This window comes from Ursus americanus, chromosome 12 (genome assembly GCF_024610735.1).
Source record: "Ursus americanus isolate L20-20 chromosome 12, mUrsAme1.1.p, whole genome shotgun sequence".
NCBI classification, from domain to species: domain Eukaryota; kingdom Metazoa; phylum Chordata; class Mammalia; order Carnivora; family Ursidae; genus Ursus; species Ursus americanus.
Window position 1 is genome coordinate 66,020,596 of NC_142138.1, and position 23,664 is coordinate 66,044,259.

Below are 23,664 nucleotides of genomic sequence, written 5' to 3' on the forward strand. Positions count from 1 at the left end.
GTTGAGCTTCTTGTGGTGTGGAATGAGAGCAAATGCCACCATTGCTGGAAAGCCACCCCAGCCGGAGCCGAGGGCAGACATCCCTCTCCTGCAGCTGGGGTGACGCTGGCCCTCATCAGCTCCGACTCTATAGACACTGAGTCCTGACAACAGAAAGTAGCCCCAGAAGCAGTGGAGGCCGCAGGGGCTGGTCAGGGTGAACTGCGCCCTCACAAGAACAGGGACGTGAGCTCCGGGAGGGCAGGGACTTGGCTCGCCCACCGCGGTATCCATGACGCAGAACATATTCTGGCTCAGGATGGACAGCAGTCCAGGAATATGTATTGAATGAAAAAGGAAAGTGCAGAAGGTGAGGGACTGAAGCAGGATGCGATGTGGGAGCAACATAACCTGCTGACTGCTCTTTGTCATGTATCACCTCTGTTCACAGAGTGAGAGAGCCAGTGCCTCTGTCCCTCCCCCCTGCTTGTGCGTGCTCGCGTTCTCTCTCTCAAATAAATAAATAAAATCTTAAAAAAAAAAAAAAGAAAATTGCTTGGTTACCTCAATAGGATTCAAAAAGGCATGGCTGTCACAAAATAAAAACAAGAAGCCACAAAACAGAGAAAACCCTAGGTGGCGGGAGAAAACTGATAAAATGAAAAGAAAATGAATTGAGGAGATAAAGAAAACCAAACACAAAATAGAAGAATCAGGAGCAGTAAGGAGTGAAATCCTAAGGACAGGTCCTATCGGTGATCTGGGTGAGAAACTTGAAGCTCTTCAAGAACTGTGGCAAGAGGAAAAAGAGAGAGACACTCAACAGGCAAATGGTTGGTTGGAGAACTGTTTTCCTCTGATGGAAGACAGCAGGCCTGTGTGAACAGAAGCAACAACGGAAACATGAAGGAAACTTGATGGAATTGAAAACAAACAAGTAGGCAAACAAAACAGAGTATGCATACTGAAGGGGCACAACATAGTTCAGGGAAGACCACTAGAGACTCACAACAAAGCACCACCCAGGAAAATCTCTGAATTACAAAGGTAAAGAAAAAATCCTGTATGTCACAGTCAGGAAATAAAATAAAAAATAAGAAAAATCAGGTTAATGAATACAACACTGGAACAATGTTTATAAGGGTTGAGAGAAAAACGTACTGAAAACCTAAGCAAGCTGTCTTTTATGTGTGAAATATAAAAATGAGGAGGAGGACAATTCAGTGGCTAATAGCCATTGAACACTTCCTACATGCCGTACGCTTTGCTAAGCATATTTTATGCATTATTATTGTACTTAATCCCTTTTTACAGATGAGGCAGGTTGAACACAAAGAAATTCTCAGGCATGTAAAGGACTAGAAAAAATTCTGAATCAAATCTAAGGACACAGGAACTCAAAAACAGAGATGCTGAAGTATAAAGACTTGCTATGAACACTAAAAACATAAAGTCTAAATTTAGGTTACAGTTTGCAATAGAAAAAAAAATCTGATCTAAAATCGATCCATTTATAACAACAGTCTTTGTTGAAAATCCCCGATCAGTTAACAAAATCAAAAGGGAGTGTGAGTACAGACCAAGGCTCTAAAAGTGTGATTGATAACCCACCGTACCACATGATAATCATTTTTTACTTGGAATGATTAACAAAAGACTTGAATATTTCTGTTAAGTGAGAGATAAACAGACAGCGGCTAGATAAGAGATGACCGCAAACCTTGATCCAAACCTCTTGAGCCATCAGCCCAAGAAGCCAGTTACAGCCTCTGCAGCAACTGGCCCAGAATGGTCTAGACTCCGTTAATGATGCCGACGCCCCGACTGTGCTCGCTTCCTCCAACGCGGGACGAGCCAGGGAAAGTCAAATATACTCCCCAAACTAATCAGGGAAGAGGCCCCTTCTAGTCGGCCAGCCTCCAGCCTCCCTGTGGCAACAACCTCAAATCACAGCATTCCTGCCTCTTCCTTTTTGCCACTACAAAGCCTCTCGGCCCCCCTGCCTGCCTTCAAGTCTCTGCGAAACATGAAATCCAAGCGATGGTAGGTCTCCCTTACAGTAGCAAGCTCTGAATAAATAGCCTCCACTTGTTCTCAATGGCTGGTCTTTGTTTAAAGATGATCACTACTGGAATTAAACACAGCACGTTTTCTGAATCATTGGAATAGGTCAAAGGAAAGAACACTCAATATATATAGCATGAGGCAGAAAACAAGGAATCAAGAAAAACAGTCAATACTTAATGATGTGGAAAAATAGAAGACAAAAACACCAGGATATAAATTTGGGGGGAAAGACATATAACCTGCACTCATGCCAAGGAGAAGCCACAGTGGCTGGAGGGCGGGGGGGACTTGTGTCAGGCAGTTCTGGGCTCAGATTCCTGCTCTGCCACTGACCAGCTGCATGTGCCTGGACAAGTTAACCTCCTCATGCTTGTTTTTTCTTTCTTTCTTTCTTTTTTTTTTTTTTATTATGTTCAGTCAGACACTGTATAGCACATCATTAGTTTTCAATGTAGTGTTCAGTGATTCATTAGTTACGTATAACACTCAGTGCTCATCACATCACATGCCCTCCTTAATATCCATTACCAGGTTACCCCTTCCCCCCAGCCCCCTCCCCTATGACACCCTCAGTTTGTTTCCCAGGGTCCATAGTCTCATGGTTTGCCTCCCTCTCTGATTTCTCCCCCTTCAGATTTCCCTCCCTTCCCCTGTGGTCCTCCGTGCTATTGCTTATGTTCCACATATGAGTGAACCCATATGATAATTGTCTTTCTCTGCTTGACTTATTTCACTTAGCATAATCCTTTCTGGTTCCATCCATGTCGATGCAAATGGTGGGTATTCATCCTTTCTGATGGCTGAGTAATATTCCATTGTATATATGGACCACATCTTCTTTATCCGTTCATCTGTTGAAGGGCATCTCGGCTCCGTCCACAGTTTAGCTATTGTGGACATTGCTGCTACGAACATTGGGGTGCATATGGCCCTTCTCTTCACTACATCTGTATCTTGGGGGTAAATACAAAGTAGTACAATTGCTGGGTCATAGGGTAGCTCTATTTTTAACATCTTAAGGAACCTCCATAATGTTTTCCAGAGTGGCTGTACCAGCTTGCATTCCCACCAACAGTGTAAGAGGGTTCCCCTTTCTCCACATCTTCACCAACATTTGTTGTCTCCCGTTTTGTTAATTTTTGCCATTCTAAGTGGTGTAAGGTGGTATCTCATTGTGGTTTTGATTTATATTTCCCTGATGGCTAGTGATGTTGAGCATTTTTTCATGTGTCTGTTAGCCATTTTAAAACAACTGCCTACTCCTGGAGTTGTCTGAAGGAGAATATAATAATGCATGCAAAACTTGTAGCCTAACGTATTGCATGGTGCACTGGGTGTTATACGCAACTAATGAATCATCGAACTTTACATCAAAAACCAGGGATGTACTGTATGGTGACTAACATAATATAATAAAAAATATTATTATAATAAAAAAAACTTGTAGCCTAGAGGCTTGTACATAGAATGCAAATAAGGATATTAGCTTTAAAAATTGATTTAAAGGAAATGCACTAAGATGTTAATAAGATCAGAAGTAGCAGCAGCGATTTTTAATTTTTTTCCTGTTGAATATAAGAAAGAACGTTTAAACTACATTAGAACATTGAAATGAACCAGTGAGAGACTGTTGACTCTCCCACTGCTAGACTATAAAGACAGTGAAATCATGTATCCTGGATGGCTTACAGATCAAACATCAAAGGCAGGGAGTTGGATCTGTTGAAGACACCATTCCTCTACTCTACTAGAATGTTCTTCCCATAGCTCTTGTACCCCGGCTCCTTTATTTCCAGTTTAAGCTTAAATATCACCCCCTCAGAGAAGACTTCCCCAAGCATACTCTCCAAAGTTGGTTTCTCCCTCTTATTCTTTCCTTTTTTTTTTTTTCGAACTTTTTCCCCCCTAAGTAATCTCTACCCCCAATGTGGGGCTTGAACTCACAACCCTAAGATCAACAGTTGCACGCTCTTCTGACTGAGCCAGCCAGGCGCCCCTCCCTTTTATTCTTTTCCACATATCCTATTTCTTTTCTTTCTAGTATTAATCCTATCTAATTACTTTATTTCATTTGTTTATTTAATTGTATGTTGTTTTCTCTCCTGCCAAAAAATAAGTGTTTTGAGAGCTTGTCTGTTTTGTTTTTCAATCTATTTCTAATCCCTACGACAGTTGCCTGGCATGTGTGAGGAGCTCAAGAAATATTTATTGAATAAGTAATCGTTTCTTGACCTTTTGGCTAAGATCAAGCATAAATATTTACTGAATAAGTGAATGATCTCATGAAGAGGGCACTATGACCTAGAAAGTTTTATAGCAAGAGAAAAACCATAACGAAATCAGTTCGTCATCACTATAGAGGATCAGAGCACAGACTCAGGAGTCAGACTACCTGAATTTATATCACAGCTCCACCGGCTCCAAGGTGAGTCATCATAGCCCAGCTTCATACTTTTCTGAGCCTCTGTCTGGAATTGGGGTTCACAATGGTGCTTACCTCATAGGATTGTTTCAAGGATTCAATGAGATAACCAAGCATAGTACTTGAGAGTACAGCTCAAAAAACACCAGCTATTGATATACACTCATTAATATCTGACCCGATGAAGGACAAAGTGGTGCCTTGGTGTGAGGTCCATTGTGACTTTTTTTCAAACCAGGATCATTTTATTTTTTTGATAGGTGATTTATATTGCAAACAAAAATACTAACACATAATCTCAGGGATACTCACAGATCTGGGCAGCGATGCTGATATGGATAGAAAACGTCTTTGACGGTTCACCTATCTGACTCGGCAATCCCCAAATATAAATAGCATGTTATAGGGATTCTGAGAACCCCATAATTTAAGGAAAACAGAGACAGAATAATGAATGGAAAGGCAAAGCATAGGGACCATGACAATAGATCAGGAAGTGCTTTCTCTTTTTCTAAGGTCATACATGAATTTAGGAAATTCAACATAATGATCGTTAGGGCTTTGTCCATTGCTGTCTTCCACACAGCCTGGATCAGAAGAAAGTCACTGGCTTCATAAATGGTAAAACCGAAACCAAAACTGTTCCTTTTATGTTTCCCTCAGTGCCCACAAGGCCGCATGCGCTCCTCTCTGAAGTACAGGAGCGCAACCCCACCTTTCGAAGTCTGCCTTCTTTACTGGACTCTGCTACTCCTGCCTTGTGATTCTAGTGAGGCTGACGTGCAGAGGTCACTTTGACTCGCCCAAACCAAATTAGCCAATAGGGCAGGTTAAAAAGCAATTACAGTAGCCCATAGGAAATCACAATGGACTGCAGCTAACACAGAAAAAACAATTACCATAATCAATACACTTTAGGCACATCAAAATGAATCTTTCCACATGTCAAAATGGTTCCAGATCCACAAAGCAACCAAACTAAACAGAAAACACATTTAGTTTTCATAATGACTCTGCATGCGTCTTTGCTTTCTGTGAGATCCTTGCCTCTTTTCTTACAATTCTGTGAGGTTTTGCTTTTTTTTTTTTTAAAAAAAAGGGATTAAAAAATTTTAATTTTTTTCACCTGGTCCTATTGCTCCACTTGGCTTTTTCATCTGATTTTAGTTTGTTTGTTTCTAGTCTTTCCTCCCTCTGCTCCTGCTGCTCTTTTCACCTCCTACAATTTATCTTGGCCCTTATTTCTCATCCGTTGAGTTTACACTTTACATGAATTCAGCCTGTCTTTGATTCTGCTCACTTATGGGGCTTATTCTCTTCACATTTTCAACCTCTCTCCTCATCGTCTTCCTTTCACTTCAAATAATTTAGAGCTGCTCTTTTAAAATTTATACCCTACATAATGATATCCATATTAATGCCTTCTCTTTTTCCCCATTTTTCTTTTCTTTTCCCTTTTTCTTTCTTTCTACCTTTCTTTCTTTCTTCTTTCCTTTTTCTTTCCTCTTTTTTTTTTTAAAGATTTTATTTATTCAACAGAGAGAGAGAGACAGCCAGCGAGAGAGGGAACACAAGCAGGGGGAGTGGGAGAGGAAGAAGCAGGCTCATAGCGGAGGAGCCTGATGTGGGTCTCGATCCCATAACGCCGGGATCACGCCCTGAGCCGAAGGCAGACGCTTAACCGCTGTGCCACCCAGGCGCCCCTTCTTTCCTCTTTCTTTCTTTTTCTTTTTTCCTTTTATCTTTTTTCTTTTCTTTTCTTTCATTTTTTTCTTATCCTGACTGTGCTTCTTCCTTAGATACAACATAAAACAAAAGCCTTTCATAACTTTGATTGTTATAACTTCTGTCACATAATAATGCGTCTGATCTTCTTCTTTGGTGATGAACTCATTTTTTTCTTCTGCTCGGTTCCTTGTTGTATTAGCATTTACTTGGGATTCACCCCACCCTCTGGCAGAATTAGTGTCCAGATGAATAATCATTGCCTACATGTATCTGCTCACGGAGACTGGATCTCTTATTGTTATTTTTTTCCTACTTCGGCTGTGTTTGTGAGTTTTCAGTGCTGCTGGGCGGGGTGGAGTTTGGTGCTGTTTTTCCTTTCGTGAAGGATGAACTCACCATCACCAGCTAGCTTGTTGGATATGCCGTAATGACTCTCTAATTTAGGAATTATTTCCTGAACACCTATGATGTGCATGGCCTGTGCTGGGTCCTGTGAGAGATACAGAGAAGGTTTTTACCCTCTAGGGAGTTACAGCCTCTAGGAGGAGAGGGCACCACACGAAGCTATAAATTCTTCTGGCCAGTCCTCTTTCACTGTTTCCGGTCTTCATCAATGGCAACAGCATCAGTCCAACTAAGAAGTCAGAAATGAGGGGTCACTGAGACCTCCTTCTCATACCCATCCAATCCATTATGAAACTCAATCCACTTTACCTCCTAAAGTCTCCTACATGCAAATGCCTACTGCCTCTATCTTCACTGACACCGTCATGGTCCAAACAGACTAGGGAAAGAGCCTCTGAATAGACTGCCCAAAGGGCTCTTGTCCCCCTGCAAGTCATTCTCTATATTTTAATCAGTTCACTTCTAAACATATAAATGAGATCATCTCACTCTGTCCTGAAAATCACAAAGAGCTTCCCATTGCTTTCAGGACTGACATCTCAACACCACCCTCTCCCTTCTACACTATTTGTCGATTTCCAGGGGCTTCACCCCGGAAAGTACAGTTCTGTGTGCTTCCGATTTACCGTAGGCATTTGCCCCAGAGCTGGAAAGTGAAAGAGAAGACGCTACTGCTTGGCAGTTGTGGGCGAGTATGTGGAAGGCAGCAGACGGCTGGAATGAGGTTTGGCCAGCAGCTTTCAGGATCTCATAAAAATTTGGGACAGACTGGTTTCATAGAGGAAGGATGTAATTCAAGAACCAGAAGTCTCCCAAGCAGTGTTAGGAATGGATTATTTTGATTGTCCTCAATGGCGATGATCTGATCCTCGGACATTACAGTCGACTCACCTCTTCTCTGGAATTACAAAGTGTGAAGCTTCCGACCAGTTGTCATACTCTCTACTGTTTTTGGCTGGCTTTGCTTCTGCTTACTCTAAGTTCCTGAGGCCTCTGTTTGCTCATTTTCCTAGGTCATGTCAGCTTTTGCTTTCACTATCTTCTTATCCCCTTCCCATAGTTCTCCATTTGTGTTCTCAAAAAAGAGAAACTGGTTAGCCCAGGTAATCACTCTCATCTCTGTTTGAGCAGACTTAGTAGTACCTCTCTAAAACTTCATTTCCTTATCTGTAAAATGGGGATAATATCACTTACCTATCTTGCAGAGCTGTTCTGAGAATCTGAATAGATAACGTGTGTGTAGCAGCTAGTGTGGGGCCTGACAACTAATGCCCACCTCACGTCAGTTCCTTCCTTCCCTTTGCTCAAGTCCATGCAGAGCACCTTTCTCTGGATTAGCAGCACTGTAGGTACTTAACATGTGTTTGCTGTATGTTAATAAAAACTGTGTGTGTGGAGAGAGAGAAAGAGAGAGAAACATTTACTTAATATATAGCCAGTTATTTGAAACTGGATACTCAGAAAAAGAATGCAGATGCAAAATAAAAACTTGGAGCAAATGCTATTGTTGAGTATTCTGTCTCTCTTCAAATATCTGCTATTTTATGATACTCTCAAGCTTAAGATGGTCTCAGCTTTCCATTCCTGGGTTTCATACCAAGTTCCACCAAAACAATGAAATAAATCTTTCATATGCTTATCTGGAAGACTCCCCTTTTATCTCCTCCCCTCATGTTTATTCTCTGGCCCACCATGTCCCACTTATTCCAATGCTGATTTTGACAAAAGCAAATGTGAAAACTACACACACTCTGTATCAACTTTTCATGAAGATGCCACATAGAGATTTGCTGGAGGGAGAAAATACAAATGTTTTTTGAATCCATATAACTTGCTTGTTTGTATCTATCTATATTTATGATGTAAATATTCATACACATTCAGGCTATGACCTGTTTCAAAATCCAGAACTGTCTGAAACAAAACCAAACAAAAAATACCCCAAGTGCTTGAGCTGTATTATAGGGAAAACAACAGTACAAGCGAAAAATCAGACCTGGGTTTGAGTCCTGCCTCTGCTACTTATTATGAAGCAGTTAGGCATTTCTAAGCTTGGGGAAAAGCATAATGAAAGAGATGAGAAATGTACGTTAGCAGGATAAATGCTGCAGTAAACCAGAGCTGATTTTATTGTACTTGTCTGCACACTTTGGAGGGGTCCAAATGACACACATGCCCAGGAAATGTGGGAGATGTGTGTGGGCACAATCTGAAGAAGGAGGGCAGAAGAAAAGAGCCCAAAGGACCAGAGCCTAAAAGCTGGAGCTTGTGCGGCCAACGGCAGGAAGTCCGGCCCAAGAGCAGAGAGGAGGCAAATGTAGGGCTGTTTCTCTTAAGAAAAGGAGCACGCAGTTGTCTGTTCCATGCCCAGGATCTAATTATGGCATTGCAGGTAGACCAGTTGCTAGGCTAAGGTGGGAGGGCAGTCGTCTTGAATGTAGAGAATTACCTGGTCTTAATACTTTAAATACTTTTCTCTGTTTAACAAATTATATGTAAAATAAAACCTGATGGGGACACTTAGCAATCTGTCACCATAGTCCTCCTTTCAGAAAATAGGAAAAAGAAAGGTATATCATGGCATTCTTAGTATATATGCTAACCTCCAAATGGATCAGTAAGAGTTAAAGAAGGAATATTTATAGTTTGGGAATTTCTTTGCTTTCTGGGAGTTGGCTGGGGGGCGGGGAGGTAACTGAGGCTGGAAGTTACCTGGGGGTAACTCATCCTTGGAAGCATTAACTAACTGTGAGAACCTGCTGATGTTAGGGCAGAGTGAGGCAGGAAGCTACTGAAAGCTTGAGTTTACCAGCCACATCTGAAATAATTACTGCTTTCTGTAAAAGAGGACATTCACAACCTCAGGCCTGGCTTGAAAACAGGGAGAGTATGTGTCAGATTTGGGGATCTGGAGCTACTTTTGCCAATGTCAGCCTTTTAAAATGTTGCTTGTACTCTTGAAATGTTTGTACTGACCACATGCTAGGTGATACCAATTCATACATCATTTGTTTAATAACCTCTTGAGCTATGCCCCGTTAGCCCCTACTCCATAGACGAAAGCAACTGTAGGATTTTATCATTAGCTAATTGTATTTTGGGCAATGGGTAAAAAATAAATGCATCATCACTTTAGTATATATGATCTTGTATTGTCCGGTTGTTTATGTGATGATTTTGCCCCTGAACATTACCGGCTCCTTAAGGAAGGTCAGCACGGGCCTTAGGAGACCATAACCAAGCTTGGATGCTCCACTGACCACTGACTGGCTGTGCAGCTTTGGGTAAATTGCTCTCCCTCCCTGGGCTGTGTTTGTAAAGCCAGGGAATCGAAGGAGAGCCCTGGCAAAGTTCCTCCCCGCTCTGCTCCATGGTATCACAAAGGGGGCACTCTTCGAGTTTACTTTTTCATAGACCTGAGCTTAGAGGACTCTCGAGACCACTCTTGAATGCTTAAGGAACTCAACTATGCTCACGTGCTTCCGTCTCCTGGTGCTGACAAACCTCACCCTTTGCTTCGGTAAAGAAGTCCCCCTTGAAAGTGAAATCTGACATTGGACAAAATCATCACTGGGCACGACCAAGGGACAGCTCCCAGTCACAGCACTGCCTGGCCCATATTTCATTTTAACCTTTTACTAATCCTGTGCAGGATAATTAGTATTCCCATTTCACAGGTGAGAAAACACGCTACTTTGCTGGGAAATGTATTAGACCTTTATTAGACTTTTCATTTGCTACTCCTGGAGAAAAGTGTTGTAGATCTCCCAGGATAAGTCAAAAGTTACTTACTATAAGTAATAAATGCTGTTAGGAATCCAGCATTCAAATTAATACAACAAATAACACACAATCCTTATGTATATGTTTTCATCAGAGTTAAAGATAGCCTGCATGTATTAAAGGACATTCCTGATTTGTGAAGCCAAGCAGCTGTTTTTCTGGCTGTTTCCATCATAATGGCATGGGGCTCAGGGGTCATACTTCGAGGTACACATACTGTATCTCCATGCTATTATCATATTTACATGCAAAGAATTCTAGTTTTCCCAGGAAAGAATCACTTTCGCAGGGTCAGGGCTTTAGGGGAAAATCAGATTGACAGCGTTTCTCTTTTTCCTCAGAAGCCTTCATAGTAGCAAGGCTTGGCTATGCGTGCCTGCTGATTGGGAAGCTTTATCGCTAGAAGGCCAAATGGGGAGCCAGGGAGGTGATGTGGGGATGGCAGGGAAGGACTGGGAGAGGGATGGGGTCAGAAGTACAGAGAGGGCAGGCCTTGGCATCCTCTGGTTGTAGGGTTTGAGACCTGTAAAGGACAGCATTGGCTGAGTTGAGGGATTATGGGTCCAGGAAAAGTAGGGCACCCTATAGCATGTTGAAAAACTTGCTCTCAACTGCTGATCCAATACAGTAGCCACCAGGCACAGGTGCCTATTTCCATTTAAATTATTAAAATTAAATAAAGTTTAAAATTCAGTTCTTCTGTCAACACGTCCTGTGGCTAGCAGCTAAGGTCTTGGAGAACACGGATTCATTTCCATAATTGTAGGCAAGTTCTATTAAAAAGCATTGCTTTAGAATCCAGATTGTATGCAAAATCAACACTGAAAGCTCTCGAAGCTTAATTATTACCAGGTAAGTATATATCGCATAGTGGTTAAGAGCGCAGCAACTCTGTACCCAAACTTTCTACGCTCAAATCCGAGGTCCAAGCTGTGCTAGCTACATGACTTTGGGCAAGGGACTAACCTCTGTGCCTTAATTTCCTCATCTGTAAATTGGGGATGATAGTCATGCAACTTTCCCAAGGTGGTTGTGAAGATTAACTGGGTGAATGTCTGCCAGGCACTTATAACAGTTTCCAACACGTGGTAAGTGCTGTGTAAGTGTTAGCCCTTCATATTACTAGTGTCACAGTAAAACATACTTCTATAATTTTGTACCTATTACTGGGTAATAGACGCAAACCGATTCACACAATCCTTTCTATAGCCTCGCTTCCCCGTGAGTCAAATCTTTTTGGGGTAGGTTCAAACACTCTCTTGTCAGTATGCATAAGACTGGGGGTATGCTCTGCTCCTTACCTGTACAGCAGGATGTCTGCTGCCTGGAGCACCGGGTATGTGAGCAGGCCCACGGTCCCGCCGTGCTTCTGCGTGGCAATCTTCGCCTGGGCAGTGAAAAGAGAAGAAGGAAAGAAATCCGACATGAATCTAATTACACCCCCAAATTAAGCAATCTTTAAAGCAAGTGAAGGGTAGTCTAAAGCTACTGTATTACCATATATCTTAGTTCATTTTAGCAACACTGGAAGCCATGTGGCTTCCTTGGTTCCCTGTGCAGGCTCAGGCAGGACTAAGAGAAATCCACTTCACCACTAGTGGCCCCGGTAATGGATCCCGCACTGCCACTGTTTCTTGTGCATTTAATTAAAGCCAGGGGAGAAGAGTCTCTAGGTTCCAAATCAGATAAACTCCATTATTAATTAATCTGACAAGTTAACATCGAAAGCCATATTGTTACGTCTGTGGAAACCTCCCAGAAAGTCTCCCACTGTGCTATTGACAAAAATGTAATGGAACCCTAAAATCACACTTAAAAAACCAAAACACCAAAAGTCACAGCATTTAAAAAAATGAAACGAAGGGAAATTTTAATCAAACCAATTATGCATCTGTCTTGACCTGTAGGTGCTGACAACAGAGGGGATAAAATGATTCCAGTGAACAGGACAAGTCATAAAGACTAAAATATTTCCTTAATGGGGAAGCTGATAGTAACACCAGAGATGATACTATGAGGATTTAATTAATGGATGCCAACTGTAAGCTATGAGTATGTACCCACTGACCAGAAGCCCTCGTGATGCCAATTCCCTGCTACAGCAAGTGTTGCTAACAGGTACTTTGGCTCTCTGGGTAGAACTGTGTATTGGGGAAGATTGTGTGACGTTTACTCATCATTGCTTCCAAGGCCCAAGCATATCATCTCTTGTAAAATGATAAATGGTGATTTTGGTGTGCAGATATTATTCATTTAGTTAATATGAATCACTTCCCTGAGGTCTGATTATTTCTGAATGAACTGAATAACTAAATATATAAACTTCCATGATTCTGCGGACCAAGTTCATGGGCTCCCAACTCGGGCTTCCCCAAACAACACACCCTTTGAGTCTGGCTCTGAAAAGCAACAGCTTCTCTCTTTACCCATCTTAATGTCGATGTTTCATCATTTAGGTACAAACTTAACTCTTCTGGTTACTTCAAGTAGTTTCTTGCTTATAGCAATGAATGTTATAGGGTCACTTAAAGGAAGTTTGAACATATAATTCCTTTAATACATCTCTTTATTGCAATGTCCATGATAAAGCCCAGTTAGCAACAATCACTGGTAAAGATAATAAAAGTTTAATTTGGCAATGAGCAAATGGGAAAAGAACCCCATTTTAAAAAACTGCTACTGCATTAGATGTATAGTCTTTTTATATTAGAATACTGGGTCTTGAAATTACAAAGGAAGGGGGAAGATGTGGAGAGCATTAATATTTATTGAGTGCCTATTATGTGCCCCAGATGCCTTCCATCTGTGTTACCTTCTGTGGAATCCTCCAAATAACTGTGACCTCAGCAGCCTGGACCCCACCTTTCTACCCTACTATTCTCCCCTAATCAAAACCAAGCTAGGTGCTCTTAGATCCTCCTACAGTACCAGAATCCCTCCCTCTGATCACTTTTCACACTTCCTGATTGCTTGTGCAATTGTCTCTGCCCAAACAGACTACAAGCCTCATGAAAGTGGCTGCGTCTGTCTGTCCTGTTGACTGCTGTACCTCCAGCCCCTAGCGTGGTATGAGACTTGCAGAAGGCTCCGCCACTATTTGCTAATGAAGGAATGACCAGAGAAGGCAGTAGCATGCTCTAGGATAAGGCTGGCATTTGAAATCCAGGTTTTTTCCCGCAAATAAAATATCACAGTGGGCACCTGGGTGGCTCAGTCGGTTGACTGACCCACTCGTGGTTTCTGCTCAGGTCATGATCTCAGGATGTGAGATGGAGCCCTGCTTCATCTCTGTGCTCAGGGGGGGAGCCTGCTTCTCTCTCTCTCTTCCTCTCCCCTCCCCCTGCTCACACACACACACACACACTCTCTCTCTCTAAAAAATAAATAAATAATTCTTAAAAAAAAAAATCACAGGCTGGTGGGAAGGCTTCCCCAGAATATAGGTTTCCCCTACTACCTAAAACTTATTATGCCACTTTGCTTTTCCGGAAGACCTGTATTAGTGCCTGCTTTCGGTAACTGAAAGAAACCGGAAGATTTTTGCCTTTATGAAATGATACTTGCTTCTTGGCTCTGCTCCATTTTGGCTTATGAAAGGTTTCATAGGGATGCTCTAGTTTTAGATAGTGGGGGAAACCTGAGTTAGTGCATTCTCTAGTCAAGTGTTATCAGGAGGTCCTCAGTCGCGATCTTAAAGTGGGAGCATTTCCCATTAAATTGGTAGTCAGTTCCTCTGAAAAGGATTTCAGTATTCAACATAGAGTATTTCAATAAAAGGAGAAAGTCTTGGCTAAAAGTAAAATACGGTAGAGAACATTTCAAAATTTTGTTTCTAATGCCTGGCAGGTAATGATTCTGCAGCATTACCGCTTAACCTCTTATTTCGGCACAGTCACTTTAAAAGCTCTGTTTCTCTCTGCGACGGGTCTGGAGGTTTCTGAACCAGCTTTTGAAGAAACCAACGGCCCTGAAAATATGCTGGAAAGCAGCTTGAAACTGAAATTCAGTGTTGACGCACTTGGGGGCTACCTACCCTCAGGTTATCCAACTGCAAAAATAAATGGAAATGAAGGACTATGAATTATCCAATTTATCTTTCTCAGTTGAATTTCCTAGAAAAAGTACAGCCTCAATTTTTCTGTGGGTTTGAACTGTTGCCTGGACTCAACTTGTTTAAATGTTAAATAAAATATGTTGTTCCTTCTCCCCACGGTGAAAATATCGGAGCCTTACTGCTGACTAATTACATGGCAATGGCAGGCAACTCTGGGGTCCAGTAATCCAGAAACTTCGAGTGTTTGTTAATCATAACATGGTAGGTCCAAAGTCATTACCAAATCTATCCAAAGGTCACTCTGATTCGACCTACACAGATAAAATCAGACAGTTAATAATGTGGATATTTTTATCCTGTTTTTAAGTTGGAATCCTGGAGAACCCTCTTATTTTCCATCTAATACCCTGAGGCAGAGAAGTTAAGATACTGTTCAGGCCACTAGTGACTAACAGACCACGGAGGCCAGTAAACTCAGGATTCCCAGAGCAGAATGCAAAATAAACAGGAGGAAAAAAAAAAGTCATAATGGGGACTTTGAACTCCTTTTTGTTTATTAATCAGATCACTGGCATTTACCTTCCACTGGTGTAAATGCTGTAACCGGGGTAGTCGGACCATGCAGGTGAGGATCCAACTTAACTGTGTGTGTTCAGGCACCTAAAGAAATAAAACAGGACATTAGCAAAGGCGGTCAATGGTTTCTTGCATATGAGGCAAAACTAAACAGACAACAGGTATTACCTCAAGTGGCTGGAAATACCCGAAATCAAGGTCATTTAAGAAATGACAGGCAAAGGGGACTGATTCATAACGCATGGGATTTTAGATGAAGAAGAAATGTTTAAAACTAACCAATACATGCTGTGGTGAGCCCTGGGTGTTATACGCAACCAATGAATCATTGAACGCTGCATCAAAAACTAATGATGTTCTATATGCTGGCTAACTGAACATTAAAAACAAACAAACAAACAAACAACTAACCAATATAATTACTACTCCAGCACTTAAATCTTCTTCACAACATCCCTAGCAAGTGGCTGACCAGACTCTGCTTCAACATAGGGAAAGGATCTCATCGTGTCCTGAGGCGCCTATTCCAGCTTTAAAAAGCCAAGGTAATTAACACAGACACATATGCATTCAAATCCTCTCTAAATAACTTCTACATATATGGAAGCCACTCTAATACCTTACGTGTAAATAATAGAGAAAGGTACTGGCCTTAAAATTAATGATTGAATCTGTTAGACCTGCAGTAATTTCAAATTTAGGAATCACTTTATCATCCCACAGGGTGGTTTTTTTTTCTTTTTTTAGTTTCTATTTCTTCTCTTCCTTTTTCTTTTTTTCTTTCTTCCTCATCTCCCCCTCCTCTTCCTCCCCCTTCTTCTTCCTCTTCTTTTTAAAAAGAGATCTAATCAACAAGAAAATATAACCTTTTCTCAATTTGTTTTAACCAAATTTAATCAAGTAACCAAACCTGGCAGCAGATGGGATGATTCTTGGGTCCAGGCCAGGTTCGAACCAATGACCTAGAATTTAAGGCCTATGTATCTCGTTTCTGGACTCTGGGGATCCCAAGCCCTTCATACATTGTGGCTTTTTGTGTGTGTGTCCATATGATTTCCTTAAAACGCAGAGACTGTTGCCAGCTCTGAAAAGTGGCCCCAAATGTGTTCTTTGTGGGTTTTGCAAAGGGAACGTAAAGGAATGGAGCTGAGTCAGCCCAGGCCTATTTTACTAGCAAGGAATCACCATCTGGTGTAAGATAGTTTCTCATTTTTTTCCTTGAGTCGTGGAGAGGGAAGAGTTGTTTTTCACATGTTTGACAAGGAACTGCTTTTAAAGTTTTGCAAGTCACTGGGCTGAATCCGTCATCTTTCTTCCAAGAGGCATTTGGGTTTCATTGAGAGCAGCGCTGTCCATACAAATTGCAAATTGCTAACCGCTGCTGTAAACAAACGGCTATCAGACAAAAACAGTTACCCTGGATGCAAGCAAGAGGATTATAGTTGCTTCCAATCATCAAGCAAAACACATCCCCATTAGAACTAATAAGACAAGAGCTGTTTTTTTAGCATGAAGAAGTAGGAGAAAAAAATTTTTTTCTTCTTTACTGAATTAGGGAAAGGAATAAAAATACAGAAAACAACCATGCATATGCGGAAAGAGACAAGATGACTCCTTCCCTTCGACTCAGGCTTAAGTGCTCAGGTTTGGTGATATGCAAGAGGCTATCACGTCTTCATGAAATCAAGTATTTTTCTTGGAGTAGCCTTTTATTGGAACATATAGAATTAAACTTATTTAATATTCTGCCGACATCTTCCTGGTATTTCCAAATAAGGGGGCATAAAATTAATCCAAATTATTCTTATACAGAAAAAGGTAGGTAAAAAGGCAAAGGCAATTTTCATAATTTATCATTAATAATTATATAAGAAGGGGTAGTATCCTTCAGGATTTGGCTCTCTTAATTTATCCATACTCATGACAACTGCTTGGAAAGGTTCAGATTTCTATCTGGGGAAAAGTGAAAATGGTATCTAAATATAGTAATTCCGACTAAATGTTGCAAAACAAACAAAATAACCATATGATCTGTTTTAGCCACGGGGGTTGGGCGGGGGAGCCTGGAACACAGAAGGTGGCTTGTTGACCACCCACAAACAAGTCAGCAGTGGCCGAAGATTCTGTACCAAGTAAAGACATACACGTCCTTCAGTTGCAGACAGCTTTGCCTGGTTGGTTTACCGCCGTAAAACAGAGTCTGGCACATGGTGCTCAATAAATATTTGCTGAATGTATGAACAATATCAAAGGGTGCAGGAAGAAAGGTTAAGGACCAAAAAAGACTCCATTTGATTTAGCAACATTTTTTTTTTAAGTTTTCATTTATTTATTTGAGAGAGAGCTCAAGCTCGAATGGGAGTGTAGGGGTGGGGAGGGCAGAGGGAGAGGGAAAAGCAGACTCCCCACTGAGCAAGGAGCCCAATCCCAGGACTCTGGGATCACAACCTGAGCTGAAGGCAGACACTTAACTGACTGAGCCACCCAGGCACCCTCTCAACAGACTGGTTGGTGATCCAGGCAAAGCAGTTTCATGGGAGTGGCTGGGATAGAAGCTAAATGATAGAGGGTGGGCTGAAGTGTGACAAGGAGGCAGGATACGAAGACAGACACACAAAAAGTACAGCAGAGTGCTTCAGAGTTCTGCATTGGGAATGAGGCTGCCTGGTTCTGAACACTAACTCTGCCATCTACGAGCTGGGTGACTCCGTGTGAGTGACTTCATCACGCTGTGCCCCAGTTTCCTCATTTATAAAACGAGGAACACTAGTATCCACCTGTCCGTGCTTAGAACAGTACCCAGAACACAGCGAGCACTCAATAAATGGTGGTTATTACTATACATAACTTTTAGAAAGACTTGTTTTAACTTTCTATTTTGAGATAATTGTAGATTCATGTATTGCTGTAAGAAATAATACAGTGCAACACAATATACCTTTTTCCCCCAATGGCAACATCTTGCATAACTATACTACAATATCACAACCAGGAAATTGAATTGGATACAATCCATCTGCCCTAGTTAGATTTCACCAGTATTACATGCGCTCATTGTGTGGGTATATTTAGTTCCATGAAATTTTATCACATATGTAAGATATTTCTTTTTTTTCGGGAAGGAGAGAGATGGGAATAACTAGTAGGGGTTAGAGGAGAAAAAAATTTATTTTGTTTTTTAAGGTGGGATAGACCTACTTTCTAAGAAATGTCTTCCACTGAAGCAGGAGGAAGGGAAATAAATACGGATGAGGATCTATCTTATGAGATAGGAGTGGAGAGCAGAAAGTTAGAGAACTTCACATCTAATAGGCTCTGTTATCTCTGAAAATAGAGCAGATGGGTCAGTAGGAACAAATGGAAAATATACTCAATGGAATTGCTGGGTTTGATAAGACAGAATAAAAAATCTTCTGGAATAGAGTTATATAAGGCTTGATGTTTGGTGGATGCTTTTGTGAATGAAAGAGGATAGTTGTTCAAAAAATACTACTCTTGTGAAAACACTGCTGTTCGTCAAGGTAGACTAAAATGTTCTGCATAAATCATAGGCTTTAAAAAAAAAATTCCAGAAAAAATCAGTTGATTGCATTTGATTTCCTTTAGCCAGTAAAAAATCTTAACGGGATCCCAAAAGTACTAAACATAAAGCAAAAAAATACTGATAAATTACGTAAAATTTAATAACTTCTCTTTATCAAACACCACCATTTAAAGAGGAAAAAGGGAAGTCACAGAGTGGAAGGAGATATTTGTAAACCTATACAGAATATATTGGTATATGGAATATGTAAAGAATTCCTACAAATTGGGGCACCTGGGTGGCTCAGTTGGTTAAGGGTCATGATCTCGGGGTCCTGGGATGGAGCCCCACATTGAGCCCCTCATCAGGCTCTGTGCTCAGTGGGGAGTCTGCTTGTCCCTCTCCCTCCCCCACTCCCTGAGCTCATACTCTCTCTCTCTCATAAATAAAATCTTTAAGAAAAAAAGAATTCCTACAAATTGATTAGAAAAAAACAGATAACACTATGAAAATGGGCCAAATGCATTAAGTTCAAATTAAAGTCATAATATGATACCATACATACTCAGCAGAATGATTAAAATGAAAAAGTCAAATAATACCAAGTATGGCACGGATATTGAGTAAATATAATACTTATACACTCCTGTGGGAAGGTAAATTGGTATACAAATGTTGAAAACTGACACAAACATTTAACATTCATACGACAAATGACCCAGGTGTTCCATTTCTAGGTATATACCTAACAAAAATGTGCACATATGCACAAAGATATATGTCCAAGAACGCATTGTAACAACCTCAAATTGCAGACCATCCAAACGTCCACCCACGCAGAATAGATCAATTGTGGCATCTTCAGACAATGGGATACTAGAGCAGCAAGGATGAATGAACAACTGCATCCAACAACATGAATGAATTTCATAGACATAACGTTGAGTGAAAGAAGCCAGACACAAAAAAGTATATACTCAATAATTCAAATTATACCAAGTTTAAAAACAGGTTATCTTGGGGGAGAGCTAGTTAGTGACTGGAAAGGAGCATGAAGAAGTACATGGGTATGAGTTCACGGATGTGTTCAGTTTGTGAAAGTAGATAAAAGGCTAGAAAATCTAACTACATTTGGTCTTGAAGAAGATAAAATTAAAATGTCTTGGTGTTTGAAACAAGGTGGAGGGCCTTCTAGAATGGCAGAGTAACAAACTCTGAAAATCTGCTCCCCCATCAGGGTAACGGGAACACTAGGAAAAATTGTCAAAGTCAATTTTTACAGAGCTCTGGAAAATTAACCAAAAGCCTGCAATAATGTAAAGAGTACTTATTTAAGAAAAATATCTGAATCTCAGTAGCAACAGCATTTTGTGGCATTTTAACTCACCCGATTCCCATCATCCTTGCCCCATGTCTGTGGTAGCTATGAAAACTGGCAGCCTCACAGCCACTAGAAGGGGAAGACTGGGTTTGGAGCTTCTCAAAAAGACCATTCTCATCTGCAGAGAAGTGTCACTACTTGAGCTGACAGCTCCGTGGAAAAACCCCATTTGCAGGGCGTGTTGTTATCTGACCTCACTTAGAACTCACTCATTGGGAAAACCCCTATCCAGAGCACAATTTCCAGAGATAATCAGCAGCAATGATTTAATATTGCAGCTGCCTGAGGTGCTGATACCAGGAGGGGAAGATCAGGGGCTAGCCAAAAACTTAAAGGAAAAAGCTGGGAAGTGATATGGCCATGAGGTGCTTTGGAAAAACCTGACATATTTGTGGGCATCTAAGGGGACACATACGTGTCCAGCACAGACCCGAGAAGACCCTAACCTTTCACCTCTGGCTCACCTTGAGGCCCTGTGTAAACCCCTCAGCAAAGGGTCAAAAACGTAGGATCAAGGCATTTGGAAATGTCTGTTCAAGTGTCACCTGAACACTAGGCTAACCCAACAGACTGCAGTGGCCGGACATGACAGTGAAGACAGACTTTTACAGAATTGCCTCAGAAAAGCCACTAAACGATCAGCAATGACGAAAATGAACCCTAAGTGTGTGTGGGGTTTCACTAGTGAAATCTAACAAACATTTAAAAAATAAATACCAATTCTTCATAAGCTCTTCCAGAAAATTAAAAAAAAAAAAAAAAGAGAGAGAGCATGCTTCCCTACTCATTCTAAAAGGCTAATATTACCTTGATACCAAAGCTAGGCAAAGGCATCACAATAAAAGACAACTACAGACCAATAGCCTTTATGAATAGAGATGCAAAACATCCTTCACAAAATACTAATAAACTAAATGCAGCAACATATAAAAAGAATTACACAACATGATCAAATGGGATTTATTCCAGAAATGCAAGCATGGCTTAACAGCCAAAAATCAGTTAGTGTAATACTACAGTAAACTAACAATGCACTATTGGTATAAGGATAGGATATGTAGATCAATAGAATAGAATTGAGTGTCCAGAAATAAATCCATACACCTACAGTCAATCCATTTCACCAAGGGTGCCAACAGAGTTCAACGCGGGAAGGGTCAATCTTTCAACGAATGGTGGTGAGATAAGTGAATATCCACACGCACATATTTACAGGCAGAAGAATGATGCTGGACCGGACCCCAACCTCTCACCATTGATAAAAAATAACTCAAATGGATCACAGACATAAATGTAACAGCCAAAACTATAAAATGCTTAGAAAAAAACATAGGAGTAAATCTCCATGACCTTGGGTTAAGTAACGGTTTGTTAAATGTGACACCAAAACCACAAGCAACAAAAGAAAAAAACAAATTGGACTTCATCAAAATGAAAAACTTGTGTGTTTCAAAGGACACCATCAAGAAAATGAAAGTCAATTCACGAAATTGGAGAAGATATTTGCAAATCATACCTCTCATAAGGGAACTGTATCCTGAATATTAAAAAAAACTTTTATAACTCAATAATTAAAGAGAAATAAAGCCAGTTAAAAATGAACAAAGGATTTGAAAAGACATTTCTCCAAAGAAGATATACAAATAGCCAATAAGGCTACGAAAAGAACCTCAACATCATTACTCATTAGGACAATATAAATCAAAACCACATTGAAATCCCATTTCACACTCACCAGAATAGCTAAAATTCAAAAAGACAGACAATAACAAGTTTTAGGAAGGGAATGGAGAACTTGGAATCCCTATACATTGGTGGTGGAACCCTCATACAAAGTGACACAGCCACTTTCAAAACAGTTTAACAGTCCCTTAAAATGTTAAATACAGAGTTACTATACTTGGTATACTGGTGTAAATCAAGATAACTGAAAACATACAAAACATTACGCAAACGTTCATGGTGGCATTATTCATAATAGCTAAAATCAGAAACAACCCAAATGTCTGTGACTGGCGAATGAATGGACAAAATGTGGTATATCCATACAATGGAATATTATTCAACAATAAAAACAAATGAAGTACTGATAATGCTAAACACTGAACACATTTTGCTAAATAAAAGAAGCCAGTCACAAAAGAACACACGCTACATGATTCCAAATCTGTATGAAATGCTCAGAAGAGGCAAATCCACAGGGGACGAAGTAGATTAGTGCTTGCCAGGGAGGGGGTAGAAGAGGCAATGGACACAGGGTGTCTTTTTGGAGTGACGAACGTGTTCTAAAATTGACTGGTGATGGACGCACCACTCTGAATACATGAAATGCCAGTAAATTTACATTTTAAAGGAGCGAATTTTTGATATATTTTCAATAACTATGCAGGTGTAGTTCATCACAACTATCCCTTGAGGCATCAGCAATTCTGTGGCAATAGAGGTAACATTATTACAGGAATCCAGATTTTGTTTTTTCTTTTTTTTTTTTAATGATATTTTATTATATTATGTTAGTCACCATACAGTACATCCCCGGTTTCCGACGTAAAGTTCGATGATTCATTAGTTGCGTGTAACACCCAGTGCACCATGCAATACGTGCCCTCCTTACAGAGGGCAGGGGGGTGGGGGAATGGGATAGACCGGTGATGGGTAGGAATCCAGATTTTCTGATCTGTAGCATGATTTCTATTTTCTTTCACACGGGAATATGTGGTCCTCAAGTCAAAGCCAACTCCAGATCCTTTCAAAATGGTTAGTGGGGAGAATGGGCTCACATCAATGAAGATAGATACCAGGGCTGTCTCGGTGTTTGATGAGACTCACTTCTCACTCCAGCCCTTTCTGGTCAAGTTTTCACCTCTCCCACTCCACTGCAACCACGCACCACTGCCAGCAAGGCTAGGGGCTAGGATAAACCATTACTGTTCTATTGATATTAATTAATATATTAATATTATCTTAATACTGCAAACGCCCAGGTTTTTGTCCTCGTTTTATTTCTTCTATTCTTTTCTCCACTCACTCTTTTTGCAATGTCATCGCATATTGTGGCTTTAGATACAATCATGGTTTTAAATACAATCTATATAACTAATGACTTTTAAATTTATAACTCCAGCCAAGACTCTTTGCTCAACTCCAGACTCACATATCCAGCTATCTATTGGACATCTTATGTGGATACCTAGCGGACACCTCAAACTCAACACATCCAAAATTGAATTTCCGCTCCTCCATCCTGAACTTGCTCTGTCCACAGTCGTCACCTCTGTTGGTGGCAACTCCATCCTTGCAGTTACTTAGGCAAAAACCTTGGCGACACTCTCATGCCTCTTTGTCTCTCACACTCCACATCTAATCCATCTGCAAATCTTGTTAATTCTACCTTCAAAAGATATTCAGAATCTTACCGCTTTTTACCACTTCCCCCACTGCGCTGGCCCAGGCACCATCAACCCTCATCTGGGGGGGGGGGTTACTGTAATAACTTGCTAACTGGGCTCCCTGCTTCCACCGACTTCTCATACAATCTAGTCTCAACATAGCAGCCTAAGTGATCCTTTAAAAACGTAGATCATATGACTTCTCTGTTCAAAACCCTGCACTTCTCATTTCCTCTGAGTAAAAGCCAAAGTCCTCACAATGGCATATCAGACCAGGCACGATCATCTCCCATTCAACCCTGTAATGTCTGTGGCTCCAATCCCCCACCCCTCGCCCTTTGCTTCCTCTCCTCCAGC

The 23,664-nt window shown here is 40.9% G+C and overlaps 1 protein-coding gene across 3 annotated transcripts in view; it reads right to left on the reverse strand.

The window, feature by feature from the left end:
• WARS2 (tryptophanyl tRNA synthetase 2, mitochondrial) overlaps window positions 1–23,664 on the reverse strand; it is a 96,083-nt gene that overhangs the window by 8,871 nt on the left and 63,548 nt on the right. For all 3 annotated transcript variants that reach the window (XM_045801392.2, XM_045801393.2, XM_087866203.1), the window contains 2 exons: window positions 15,018–15,098; window positions 11,686–11,771 (listed from right to left, as the gene is read on the reverse strand). In XM_045801392.2, coding sequence (XP_045657348.2) covers window positions 11,686–11,771; window positions 15,018–15,098 — 167 coding nt within the window. The remainder of the gene's footprint in view (window positions 1–11,685; window positions 11,772–15,017; window positions 15,099–23,664) is intronic.